The sequence below is a fragment of the Salvelinus namaycush genome, chromosome 25 (genome assembly GCF_016432855.1).
Source record: "Salvelinus namaycush isolate Seneca chromosome 25, SaNama_1.0, whole genome shotgun sequence".
NCBI classification, from domain to species: domain Eukaryota; kingdom Metazoa; phylum Chordata; class Actinopteri; order Salmoniformes; family Salmonidae; genus Salvelinus; species Salvelinus namaycush.
The window spans coordinates 18766014-18779654 of record NC_052331.1 but is presented as its reverse complement, the minus strand read 5'-3'; the positions used below and the strand labels follow the sequence as shown (position 1 = coordinate 18779654).

General features: G+C 42.6%; 1 protein-coding gene across 1 annotated transcript; it reads right to left on the bottom strand.

Annotated features, from left to right (window-relative positions):
- Nucleotides 1-301: 301 nt before the first annotated feature.
- Nucleotides 302-3631, bottom strand: LOC120019984 (glutamine synthetase-like). Its single transcript, XM_038963402.1, has 7 exons — nt 3498-3631; nt 2591-2775; nt 2303-2464; nt 2064-2210; nt 1823-1950; nt 1525-1724; nt 302-1327 (listed from the first exon to the last, which is right to left on the bottom strand). Exons 2-7 carry the CDS (start codon nt 2754-2756, stop codon nt 1015-1017), a joined length of 1116 nt encoding a protein of 371 aa, XP_038819330.1. The 5' UTR covers nt 2757-2775; nt 3498-3631; the 3' UTR covers nt 302-1014.
- Nucleotides 3632-13641: the final 10010 nt, after the last annotated feature.

The following is a 13641-nucleotide window of genomic DNA, read 5'->3' as shown; positions in this document are numbered from 1 at the left end:
CAAACCCTTTGACTAGGGGACTTGCAGTTTTGCAGGTTGGCTCTCAATGGGAATTATGTACAATGTGATTAATTTCCTCAAAGGAATTTCTATCAGCTTGGTTTCACTTCAGGAATACCTTGATTCTGCTATATCATTACATTAGTTCTACATGCCAAATGGGCTGTGTTGACAGGCAGCTTAGATGTGACTGGTCAAAAGACAAATTAGTTGGGGAAGATGTGTTCAGAATTGGACTGCCTGTTTAAACACAGCTGTTGGCCTTCAGTAAACCGCTTGAGACAAGAAACAAAGTCAGTTGTGATAAAAATGAAAGTTTAAATAAAAAGTTGAGCATATTCAGCTTTTACCAAATCATGTGCCAGAACAAGAAATCAGTTGACAAAGGATAAAACTCCTTCATGAGTCTCACAGGAACGCCACAAATGGTAAGACGGACCCAAATGGATAAGACAGGATTTGTAGCCAGACGTCTGAAGAATGTACAGTACAACATGATCCAGTAGTGTAAAATGTGAAAGTTGACATTTAAAAACACTTCCTACATAGTAACATTGAAATAAAGTGACAGTTTTTAAAAAATCCAGGTCAACGGGCATAAAGTACACAAACTAGCCATAGGTTTTATTAAGAAAATTACACATGCCGCCCAGCCATAGTCGTCAGTGTCCACATGTGCTTTAGTTTATTTCAGTTCAATAGACTGCAGGAAACGAGAGATCAAATGGGGATTTAAAAACAGTTAAATACTCCCCACTAGAAAAGACTCAAATGAAAGGGGAAGACAATGCCCTATCAGCCACCATCTTTCATGAATTAAAAAAAAAATGTTAAACAGATTTAATTCCATGTTAAGTTGACCAGAGACCTTTAAGCCATTTAGAAGGTTAGAATAATTTCAGTGAAATGACGACAACTACAGTACTAGTTGGACTTTTCAGCCATTTAGAAAATGAGAATGGAGAAGGGTGGTGGCGAAGGGGATTCAGTCCAGAGGTGTGGATCTAGTTAGATCTAGTAGTCCACAGGTTCGTCTCCTTCCTCGCTGAGCAAACAGGTGCGGATTATAGCCTCAGTCACGGCGTACGGGTCACAGTTGGCAGACGGGCGGCGGTCCTCAAAGTAGCCCTTCTTCTCCTGGCCCACGGTGCGAGGGATGCGGATGCTGGCACCGCGGTTGGCCACACCAGCAGAGAACTCGTGGATGTTGGAGGTTTCATGGTGGCCGGTGAGGCGACGGGCATTGTCAAGTCCCCCTTTAGGGTCATAGGCACGGATGTGGTAGCTATGCCTCTTCCCCAGCCTTTCAATGGACTCCTCAATGGCCCTGGAGCAGAGAGAAGGCGAGATTAGTTCATCACAGAAAAGCTCACAGGTGGTCAACACCATCTGCTTTGCCTTAAGAGCATTCTAATAAGTCTGGGTTTACTCCACATCCAAAAGCATACAGATGGGTGCAATTGAATAAATACGACTACTGATTAAACCTAGTATGAATGCATCTTCATATGATCCAGTACTCACTTCAACCCACCCTCTTCCCTCATCTCTTTTGTGCTGAAATTGGTGTGGCATCCAGCTCCGTTCCAGTTTCCAGGGATGGGCTTGGGGTCAAATGAGGCCACCACACCAAAGTCCTCACACACCCGGTGGAGAATGAACCTAGCTGCCCAAAGGTGATCACCCATGCTGATGCCTTCACAAGGGCCAACCTGGAACTCCCACTAGAAAGACAAAAACAGTGTTCACGTACATAAGTCTCATTGCATAGGATCAGCCATTAGACAAGCAAAAAAATAAAAATACATAAAATTGTGCTTACCTGTGCAGGCATGACTTCAGCATTGGTTCCACAGATCATGACCCCAGCATACAGGCAGGCTCTGTAGTGGGCTTCCACAATATCTCTACCGTAGGCCTTGTCAGATCCCACTCCACAGTAATAGGGACCTGTACACATAAGGACAGGGTTAGTTCAAGAATAGTAACCGCCACATTCAAAGTAATGCATCCGAGGAAGAAGTTTACATGGTCAGTCAAAGACCATTAAGAACAGTCTTTACCTTGTGGGCCAGGGAAGCCGTTGTTGGGCCAGCCGAATGGGTGTCCATCAGTGCCCAAAATGGTGTACTCTTGCTCCATGCCAAACCAAGGGACCTGGTTCTCAACCATGTCCATGACTTTATTACACGTCAAACGAAGGTTGGTTTCTGTGCAAAGAATTTACCTATATTAGACACTGAAGTAAAAATGGATTTAAAAAGCTTAGCTAGACAGATGCACACCAAGATTTAGAAGTTACCTGCAGGTTTGCGGTTGTACTTCAGCACTTCACACAGGACCAGTTTGTTGGGGTCTTTGCGGAAAGGATCTCTGAACATTGCAGAAGGAATCAAATACATATCACTGTTTGAGCCCTCAGACTGGTAGGTGCTAGAGCCATCAAAGTTCCATTCCGGCAGTTCTACAGAATTAAGGCAAAGAAGGAGTTAGTTTACTCAAGTCACTCAACAACTAGGTAGGCTAGGCTACAAAATTCATAAATCCCCTGGAACTTTACGTCAAATGTCAACCAACAACCATTGCTTACCTTCGATGGACTTGGGCTCCGAATCCAGCGTTCTGGTTTTACAGCGGAGTCCCTCTCCGGTTCCATCGATCCAGACATACATGATTTGGACTTTGTCTCCCTGAGGGAGGTCCATGTACTGCTGTTTGACAGGCTTACTCAGTTCTGCGCTGGAGGACGTAGCCATATTATTTGTTATAAAACACCTGGGAGATACAAAAAAGTAAACCAATATGATGAGTTTACACGTCAAAGCCGCCACCTCGTTGACCACAATTGGAAGACGTGTTGCATAACAGCTAACTCAGACAGGATTGCTCATTGTTCCAGAACTAATCAAAGAATGCATGCGAAGACACATCTTAAGCATTTTCTTTCATTGAAATCCATGGCAAGAGTCAAAACAGGTGGTCCAAGTAGAGCAAATCTGACAAAAATACAAATTTCTGCCATATTGATCACAGCGTCTTAATCAGATGACCATTCCTGGATTGGTAGGCGATAGATCAACATAATCCATGTTACACTAGTTAATAAACCCATTTCCCAATAACATTTTATCATCCTCCTTTACGACCATCAACGACACCAACCTGTTGCGTCATTCCCAGAATACCCCCCACACCCCACACCCACTGGAGTCATGGCGACGCTATTGCATCAGACACTTCCTACATCAATTTACAGCACAATTAACCTAACACTACATTATAGAGAGGAAGTCAATAAATCAGCAAAGACACCACAAACCTCACTAAATCTGACTAAAGACAACCATTTCCAATGAAAGGACAAAGTGTCCCAATTGGAAACAAAACAAAAAGGTGCCTTCTACTTATCTGGAACGCGGAAATAACTAGGCTACAATATAATAGGTCAAATAAGGGTAGACAGACAGTTTATCATAAGGAAAGAGGGAGTAAATTACCTGTAGAAAATAGAAATAAAAACGAAAGGACTGGCAGGTCCAATGTAATGTTGAAAAATTTTCCGATAGTTGTTCTCTCATTCTTTAGACTCTAACTCATGTTTCGGTTTAATTTATAACGTGAGAGCTGTAGCTCGGCGTCTATGATTGGTCAGAGAAAAAATATGTGTGTATTCCAAGGCGGTTGAAGCACACGAAGCTCGAACATTGGACGGGGTTCGAGGCGCAACGCCCTCTACTATAGTTAAAAAGCACTGCGTGACATTTTGTGAGACCGCTACAATGTATCAAGTACGGAACCCATTGTATCTAATGCCCTTCCTACACAATTACAAAGAGCAGAAAGCTTTAACTTTACAGTAATTACTAAAATGTCTGGAAATATATGCATATTTAAAGGCAATCTAGATTTAATGGGTACAATTTAAAAAACATAGCACTAAATTCCATCTCAGGGAAAATAAAACCCAGTCAAAAAGCCTCTCATCAGAAAAGATGCGCTGGCTGGCGGCAGCTATATTCCAAACGCCGCCCCGTGGTAAAAAAAATTATATTGTGTATTGATGTACTCAGATGAACTAGAAGTCAAGGCCTATAATTTCCTACAATTAAATACCATTTACATATTGTTGAACTAGTTCTTCATCTTAGAAAATAATACACTTGATGAAGAACCTTGGTATGCTATAGAAATTATTCACATTAATATTTGTAGGTACACATTTATCGTTTCTGGAAAATTGATCAAATCAGAGTTCCGCACAATGACATACTACAGGATGTTCATTTATGTACAGTATTGTTCGGGAGTAGCCCATATCAGATTCAGATTTAGATTGAGATAAGCTTTATTAGCAAGAATGACAAAGCCACCGTTGCTAAAGTGACGTGAGATAATGACAACAATAACAGTAAAAATGATTATAATTATTCTAATAAATAATAATAATAGTGATGGGGATTAGAGAAAGGGTGCAATATATAATGGTATATATCACAGGAGGCTGCTGAAGGGAGAACAGCTCATAATAATGTCTGGAACATAGCGAATGGAATGGCATCAAACACATGGAAACCAAGTGTTTCATTTTGTTAATATCATTCCACTAATTCCGCTCCAGCCATTACCACGAGCCCCTCCTCCCTAATTAAGGTGCCACCCACCACCTGTGGTATGCAGTATATCATATCATATGATATATCATATGTTCACTGTAGAGTAGCAGGACAAGCTACATAATCTCTTTGGCATTGAGGTATTGGTTTTCCATGAGGAGAGAGAGAGAGTGGAAGGTGAGTACAAAGTGTGAGTTGGTGTCAAGACAAAACATTCCAATTTCACCCAACAATGATACATTTGGAACTTTTGACATCTATGACATCACTTCAAGAATGCAAGACTTTAAAAAAAATGTCATGGTGTCCCTATAGGCCTGTTGCCATCTATATATAGACAACTACATCATTTTATCAGAACGCCATTGATCAGACAAAAGGGATGTCTTTTGGAAGTTTAAGATGCGAGGGTACACAACTCAAATGACACCAAGAACAGGTAGGTGGCTATGACTGATGTATGGCTTTACTCTATGAATGCTCATTTGGATAAGAAACAACATTTGAATTTCAAATGAAAGTTCATAATTTATGAACAGACTTTTGTCTATGGTCTATTTCTAGGAGGACAATGTGATAAAGCGCTTGCAGACTTTTTCAATGATGACGTTTTTGTGGATTTCTTCAATACATTTCTGAATTTGCCAGTATGTACGGATTTCTTGTTAATCAACACTTTTGTAGATTCTTTATATCTTGGATACACTAATTTCTGTAATGTTTATCTTGGCCTAGGTGTTTGGTCAGACTCCGTTATGTGTTCTATCCGAAAACAAGTGGTACCTTTGTCCTGAAATTCCACGCATCCAGGTAACCAAGCCATATTAGAAAAGTTAGTGAATTACTCACACTAATTTTGGTATACAAAACAATCAAATGTTCAACAAGATTACCACATTCAAGCTGATAAGTCAAATTGCTACTGACTAGCTTGTCATTCATTGCCATTGTAGGATGTGAGAAGAGGCGGATTCCTTGTATGGCTGAACGTGCATCGGTTTGTTTACTTCAAACAGACAGAGCTGTATAACTACTACTCCTTGTGTAAAGAGTTCCTGCAGTTTTCGTCATGCCAAGCTAAAGGTCAAGACTTAAATACATCAAACAGCAATTTCAGTGTTTGAAGTAGATCGGTTGAATGGATTGTTGTGCAAGAGTGTGCTTTTTTTCTGGTTAAAAGAATGTTAGGCAAAATCAATACAGGGATGATGGAGGTTAATACTCTTTAATATTTGTTTCCATCCAGAGAAAGACTATACAGCTGTCAATAAAGCCTTAGACAATGGTACACCCCGTAATAGTAGGCCAGGCTGTATTAAGTATTAGCAAACCATTTGAAGCATTGAGATAATATATAGGCATAGACCAAATGTATTGATGAGAGTATGTGTTGTGACCAGTGTGCAGTATATGAGAGGGAGGGACAAGGGAGGGGCAGGATGCTATGTAATTCTGTTTTATTCTAGTCTTCTTCTCATCTGTCCATTGTGCTATTCCCTTCTCAGAGGTGCTGAAGTGGACATTTGCAGACCAGTGGCTGCTGAAGAGATGCCTGGGCAGTGTGAGAGGGATGAGGCGCTTCTGTTCTTTTGTCAAAGGCACTCGTGGTACGTCTTTTTATTGTCTCTGAGATTATTTAGATTTAAGAAACTACTTAAATATATTTTATGGCCTTGAAAATGAGAAATGTAATTTCATAATACCCCTGAGATAGGAAGTTACTGAAATGTAAGCTATGTAATCAGTGGCCTTTGTTTGTTTCAACCACAAAGTGTGGCATTTGGTTTTGTGTGAGTTGTGGACTGAATTTTGCAGTAGCAAGTTTACTTTGAAAAGGTTAAAGAGGAAAAGTAAACATTTTAATACAGAGCTTTCAGGGTACAGGTAAAAATGCAAAGGCTAATAGCGCCAGAGGCTGAAAAAGCCAAGGCCAATAGTATGATGGTAAAGCATGGCTAAAAGGCAAATGGCGCAAATTAAAATTATTCTTCTGAGTCTCAAGATTATATAGTCATTCTGAGTTATGTATATGCATCAGTACATATGTTGGTTGCTATGAAACTGATACAACTTTCAATTGAACAATGAGAACAATGAGACATTTGCTACTTTGGGAACAGAGTGAGAGATGTTCAGACAGTTTAAGATTGGATTGTCATGAGTTGAGCCCTCTGAGAAATCCGTTTCCTGTGTGATCTGAGGCACAGATAAATCTGAAAAACACTTGTATACTTTAGAGTATACCATTTTAAGTTATGTGTGACCAATTAAGCAGGTTACTCATGATATTATTGTAAGCAAATATGTGTGAGGATATGACATCTGGGTCGTCGTCGAGCTTGGTTATCTGGGTTGGCCCCCAAAATCCCCCTACAATCAATTAGTCTCCGCCCTCAACGAATGTTACTCCTCCGTCCTCAGTGTGTGTGTGTGTGTGCGTGTGCGTCTTGTCTACCTTAAGGAGAGGAGTTGGTGACGTTCTTTGTGAAAGTGGAGCGTCTCCTGCAGATACACTGGCAGCAGGATGGGAGCCAGAGGAACCGCTACCAGGCCCTGCTTACTGTCATCAAAGCTGTCCACCTCACTGAGGGCTCCAGCATCATGACCACCTGTCGCATCCCCTCTGGTAACACAGGAGGGCCTTCGTTCAAAATATCACCCTATTCCCTTTACTGTATATGACTTTTGACCAGAGCCCTATGAGCACTTGCCAAAAGTAGTACACTATAGGGAATAGGGTGCCATTTGGGACGTATACAGGGGTTAGCCTACTGTTTATGTACAGTTGAAGTCAGAAGTTCATATACACCTTAGCCAACACTTTCTTTTAAGAATGTTAAATCTCAGAATAATAGAATGATTTATTTCAGCTTTTATTTCTTTCATCACATTCCCAGTGGGTCAGAAGTTTACATACACTCAATTAGTATTTGGTAGCATTGCCTTTAAATTGTTTAACTTGGGTCAAACGTTTTGGGCAGCCTTCCACAAGCTTCCCACAATAAGTTGGGTGAATTTTGGCCCATTCCTGGCAGAGCTGGTGTAACTGAGTCAGGTTTGTAGGCCTCCTTGCTCACACACAATTTTTCAGTTCTGCCCACAAATTTTCTATAGGATTGAGGTCAGGGCTTTGTGATGGCCACTCCAATACCTTGACTTTGTTGTCCTTACGCCATTTTGCCACAACTTTGGAAGTATGCTTGGGGTCATTGTTCATTTGGAAGACCCATTTGCGACCAAGCTTTATCTTCCTGACTGATGTCTTGAGATGTTGCTTCAATATATCCACATAATTTTCCTACCTCATGATGCCATCTATTTTGTATAGTGCACCAGTCCCTCCTGCAGCCAAGCACCCCCACAACATGATTCTGCCATCCCTGTGCTTCACGGTTGGGATGGTGTTCTTCGGCTTGCAAGCCTCCCCCTTTTTCCTCCAAACATAACGATGGTAATTATGGCCAAACAGTTCTATTTTTGTTTCATCAGACCAGAGGACATTTCTCCAAAAAGTACAATCTTTGTCCCCATGTGCAGTTGCAAACCGTAGTCTGGCTTTTTTATGACGGTGTGGGAGCAGTGGCTTCTTCCTTGCTGAGCGGCCTTTCAGGTTATGTCGATATAGGACTCGTTTTACTGTGGATATAGATACTTTTGTACCGGTTTCCTCCAGCATCTTCACAAGGTCCTTTGCTGTTGTTCTGGGATAGATTTGCAATTTTCACACCAAAGTACATTCATCTCTAGGAGACAGAACGCGTCTTCTTCCTGAGCAGTATGACGGCTGCGTGGTCCCATGGTGTTTATACTCGCGTACTATTGTTTGTACAGATGAACGTGGTACCTTCAGGCGTTTGGAAATTGCTCCCAAGGATGAACCAGACTTGTGGAGGTCTACAAGTTTTTCTGAGGTCTTGGCTGATTTCTTTAGATTTTCCCATGATGTCAAGAAAAGAGGCACTGAGTTGGAAGTTAGGCCTTGAAATACATCCACAGGTACACCTCCAATTGACTCAAATGATGTCAATTAGCCTATCAGAAGCTTCTAAAGCCATGACATAATTTTCTGGAATTTTCCAAGCAGTTTAAAGGCACAGTCAACTTAGTGTATGTAAACTTCTGACCCACTGGAATTGTGATACGGTGAATGATACGTGAAATAATCTGTCTGTAAACAATTGTTGGAAAATGACTTGTGTCATGCACAAAGTAGATGTCCTAACCGACTTGCCAAAACTATAGTTTGTTTAACAAGACATTTGTGGAGTGGTTGAAAAACTAGTTTTAAGGACTCCAACCTAAGTGTATGTAAACTTCCGACTTCAGCTGTATATTGCATTTTGTGACATATTGTTGTTAAATGTACTGAATACATACAAATTGATTGATGATATATGTATGGCGATATTATAGTAGGCTTGTGGAATGTATACCAACAAAGTAAACATGGATACTATACAGTACATAGTTTAAACGTGTTTCACGGTATGTAAGCACCATTATGTCATGCCATGTCACCATCTGTACCACCATGACACACTATTAACCACCATGTTACCTCTTTTGATACCATGGTTCTCCTCAGAGGGTTTGTTGAAGATCTTCTCAGGGAGTGACCCTGGTGGGATGGATCAGATTCTGTATGAGATGAGGTCCAAAGCCTTATGCCGTCTTCAGTCCTACTGGCTGCCCCAGTACCTCTGCTCCTGTAAGCTCTCCATCACCAAACTGAAAGAGTGTGCCTCCATCGTCAAAGAGTACGAGGACATTGCCTCTAACCTCACCCTGGTAGAGAACCCGGCTCTGCTTGACCCACTGGGGTGGAGTTTGGGCTCGCCACCATCAGAGGGCCCTACAGTGACCCGGACCTACTGCTCCAAAGTCAGGAAGAGGCTGCTGTGGAGGGCCCATCAGAGGCCTGGGACAGGACTTAGGGTTGGGGCAGCAGGGATGCCTGATGGGCCGGCCATGCAGCAGTGGTTGCCCATGGCCGGGGACGGAGACCAGGGAGAGTGTACCAATATAGTGCACTACATGAGCAGGCATGGGGAGGAGATTGTGGTTGGTGGTGACAAGACACATGGGGGCAATGGCAAAAGGGAGGGCAGAAGCAAGAGAGGAGGAAGTGGGAGCTCAAAGAGAAGTACCAGTACTCCTCTCCTCAGAAAGGTGAGCTCTGCTAGTCTTGGGCCCAGAACTGGCCCCCTCCCTGTCGTGCCCATACTCCCATCCAAGAGCCTGTCCAGTCTGGACAGCAGCAGCACTGACCCCATCATCCCCCCTCACGCCTGTATGGAGACCCCCATCTGCCACCTTCCCTCCATCACCACCACCCCTGTCACCCCTACTCCCGCTCCTCCTTCCAGACCGGTCTGGGGAACACTACACTACGATGAGCACCTCTCCCTGGCCCTGTCCGCTGATGCTCTTTCTGGGGGTCCCTATGAGAATTTCCTGAGGGTCAGTGGCCAGGGGGTCATGCTGCACCACCTGGGACTGTGGCAGGAGCTGGATGGCTTCCTCAACCTCCTGCTCAAGATGGAAGATGGCCCCTCCAAGGCTCTGAGACAGGTGCTGGCTAGAAAGATCATGGCTGTGTACTTGAGTGATGCGTGGCAGTGTGTTAGTCGCCCTGAGGGTGAGTGGTGCACCACCTACCTGACCAAATCCACCGTCTGCCACCTCATAAACCTCCTCCCCTCTGGCAATGTGATGCCCTGGATCTACACGGCCAAGCAGGAATTATGCCAGGTGGGTGTTAAACCTTTTTTGACTGCAGTATGTGGTGGACAGCAAAGTGAGAACATGGAAAGCCGGTTTATTATTTATACTTCTCACTCCTTGATTACAAAGTCATGTATTCAGTGTCAGTACAGTTTTCCCTCTTTCCATTTGAACAGATTCTGGGTCCCACCTACAATGCATTTCTGGATGAAGAAGACAAAGTCCTTCTCTTCCATCTGGTAACCAACTAATTTCTAATCTGATTATTAGGATAGTGGAACTGTAGTTTTACTCCTCGCTCCATCGTTTTCTCTCAGTTCACTCAGAATGAGGTCAAGGGGAAAGTGAGTCATAGAGCTACAGCGCCCTCCAGTGCTTTCACTGCGCCAGAGCAGCAGGTGAGGAGGATGAGGGAGGCTTTGGCCCTCTGTCAGGCCTGCGCTGAGCCTCTCACTGAGGAGACCTGGGCCCTGCTGCCCCTAGAGGACGTCAGGACAGGAGGCTCTGTTCACCTGCACTACAGAAAGACCAGTAAGAACTAACTGGTTGTAGAATAAGTACTGTACTCTACAGACAAGAGTTGTCCTCCTCTCACCATTTGGTGTAAAATAGAGGCATGTATTTTTATCCTCACGTCTCAGATCTTTATGACCTTCCGTTTGAAACCCTGGCTGAGAAGTACCCCAAGGTGGCTGTGGAGGCAATCAGTAAAACTCACAGACTCTACTATGACTGGAAGCCAGTACAAGGTATGATACAAATTACATTCAAACTTTTCCTATCAGCTTCAATGATTAATAAGTCAATGAAACATAACAATAAAATGTGTCCTTCAGAGGAGACAAAGAAGCCAGTGGTGACATCCAGTCCTAAGAAGTCATTCCACCTGATGAAGGACAAGGACCACAGCTTTGCCGAAAAACCATCCATGAGACCAAGGTTTTTAGAGGAGGTGATGAGAAGTCCCACCAACCTGGACTTCTTCAAGCGTTACCTAAGGGCCTATGATGCTCACGGAGCTCTGAACTTCTACCACGAGGTGGACAAACTGCGGCACGTCGACAGCCTCCTCCAGAAGACCAAGATCAACAGCATCGTGTCCCGCTTCCTCAGACGAGCAGACGCTAGTAACTACACTGAATAGATTATAATAGACTAATTTGTCCTCTAAAACGGAAACTATTTCCCTGCCTTATAGGTTCATGAATAATCAGATTGACTTTGTTTCAGATATACAGTAGGCAATGTTAAGTCACTATATGCATCACACTCGGCGCTCAACTTAAATCAAAGCCACACTCTCCTGTACAGTATGTGCGCTCGAGTTAGCCTAGTTATGATATGCGCATACCACAGTAGTTAGCCTACTCTTTTGAAACATGTGTAGCCAGCCTGGTCTACTAGATTAGATGTAACAAAGTAAATGTAAATCCGTGACACTCAAATTAGTATGATTTGTTATGTTTGGTATGGTTACATAAGACAGAAGGTTACTTAAGGCAAAAACTAAGGTTGCGTGTTCGAATCTCATCACAGACAACTTTACCATTTTAGCTAATTACAAATTTTGCAACTACTTTTTAGCCACTTTGCAACAACTTAGCATGTTAGCTAACCTTTGCTTAACCATTTAACCTAACTCCTAACCTTAACCCTAGCTAGCGTAAGCCACTTAGCTAACGTTAGCCACAACAAATTGGAATTTGTGACGCATATACAAGTTTTGCAAATTCGTAACATATTGTACGAATTGCAATTCGTAAAATATACTAATTGGAGTGTCCAGCATTTATGTTAACTATGTTACGCCTTCCCCTAAGTCCAGGTTAGTGTAGCCTACAACTGCTCAATACTCTTCATTGCCAAAAACAGTTAACCCACTGTTTTTAAACAAGTGTAGCCAACAACAGCTAAATACTCTTTATTGCCAACAAGTTTTCCAGTTATCTGTGTAGCTCCAGTGAAATTATTTTCTTTCAGTTTGTGCATTTATTTTTGTGTTTGTCACGTGGTTGTTGCTGCTTCACTGAGCTCCACTCTTACACATCCTCATTTGATTCAGAAGCATGCAACCCCTTTTCCCAAGGGCTCTGTCATTTTGTCAATTTATTATTTGTTTAATGAGATCTCTCATATTAAAAATGTATACAGGTTAGATTGAAAAAGGCCTGTGAATATGATGTGGTGTTATGCTAGTCTACTTCTGCACATTTGTGTCGTCTTCAGCTTGTAAATTAGGTTTCAACCAGTTAATTTGTTATGTGCACCCCTGCTTGTTGATGCAATGGTTTTGCACAGGGATTGGGCTCAAGGTATTTCTACCTGGCTTTACCAGTGATCTGTATGCTCTGAAGGGGAGAATATCTGTATGTTGTTAGGCTGCATTTTGTCTTGACAGTGCCCATAGCCTGTTTCCTACCAACCAAATCCTCATTTAGTAGGCCTATATTGAGTTTGTAAGGGGAAAGCATATGACTGTCCACATTGTTTGTTTTTGTAGGCTAAGTGCTTGTGCATATTTTTGGGGACATTATTATGTAGGTCTACCTCTGCTACCACTTCTACCATTTTGTTAATAAAACCCACACTTTTACACCTTATCCTTTGCCTCCTGTCTGCCTACTAGCTGATGGGACTAAAGTCAAACGTCTTTCATCTTTAGCCATGATAGCCGTTTATAACAGGATGCTATTTAGCCATAGCCTAAGAAGCAGATTTTCGACCAACCCTTACTTGACAATACTTTCTTAATTCTCGGCTTGGAAGTCCCCGGTGTCTTTTATGAACTCCAAGTCAAGAATGAAGAAAGTAAGCCCTATTGCCTATATATCACAAATCTGCTGCTTACGGCTAAATAGCAGCCTTTTATCAACTGCTATCACAGCTAATGAAGAAAGCCTTTTAATCCCATCAGCTGCCTGCCTACAGTACCTTCCCCTTGAGACCCAGTCCCAAGGTCAGCCAGAGGGCGCTATTAATCCTGCCGTCGTTTGACCTCTAATAGCACCCTCTGGTGGCCCTTGCGACTGCTTGAGACCGTAAATCACGTCTGCCTTTCCACACACTAAACCCAGCATATTATTAACAAACATAATTTAAATCCCCGTCTGTCTGTCTGTCATTGTAGAGGATTATCTTCAGTGCAGCGCCAACCTCATCTCTCAGATCCCCAAGATGAGATATGTTTCTCCCGACATCATTTTTGCAGCTCAGGATCTGGTTATCAAATCTCTGGAGGCAACCTGGTACTGAACCTTGATAAGTGATCCCGACTTATTTATTACAGCAGTTTATTATATTATGA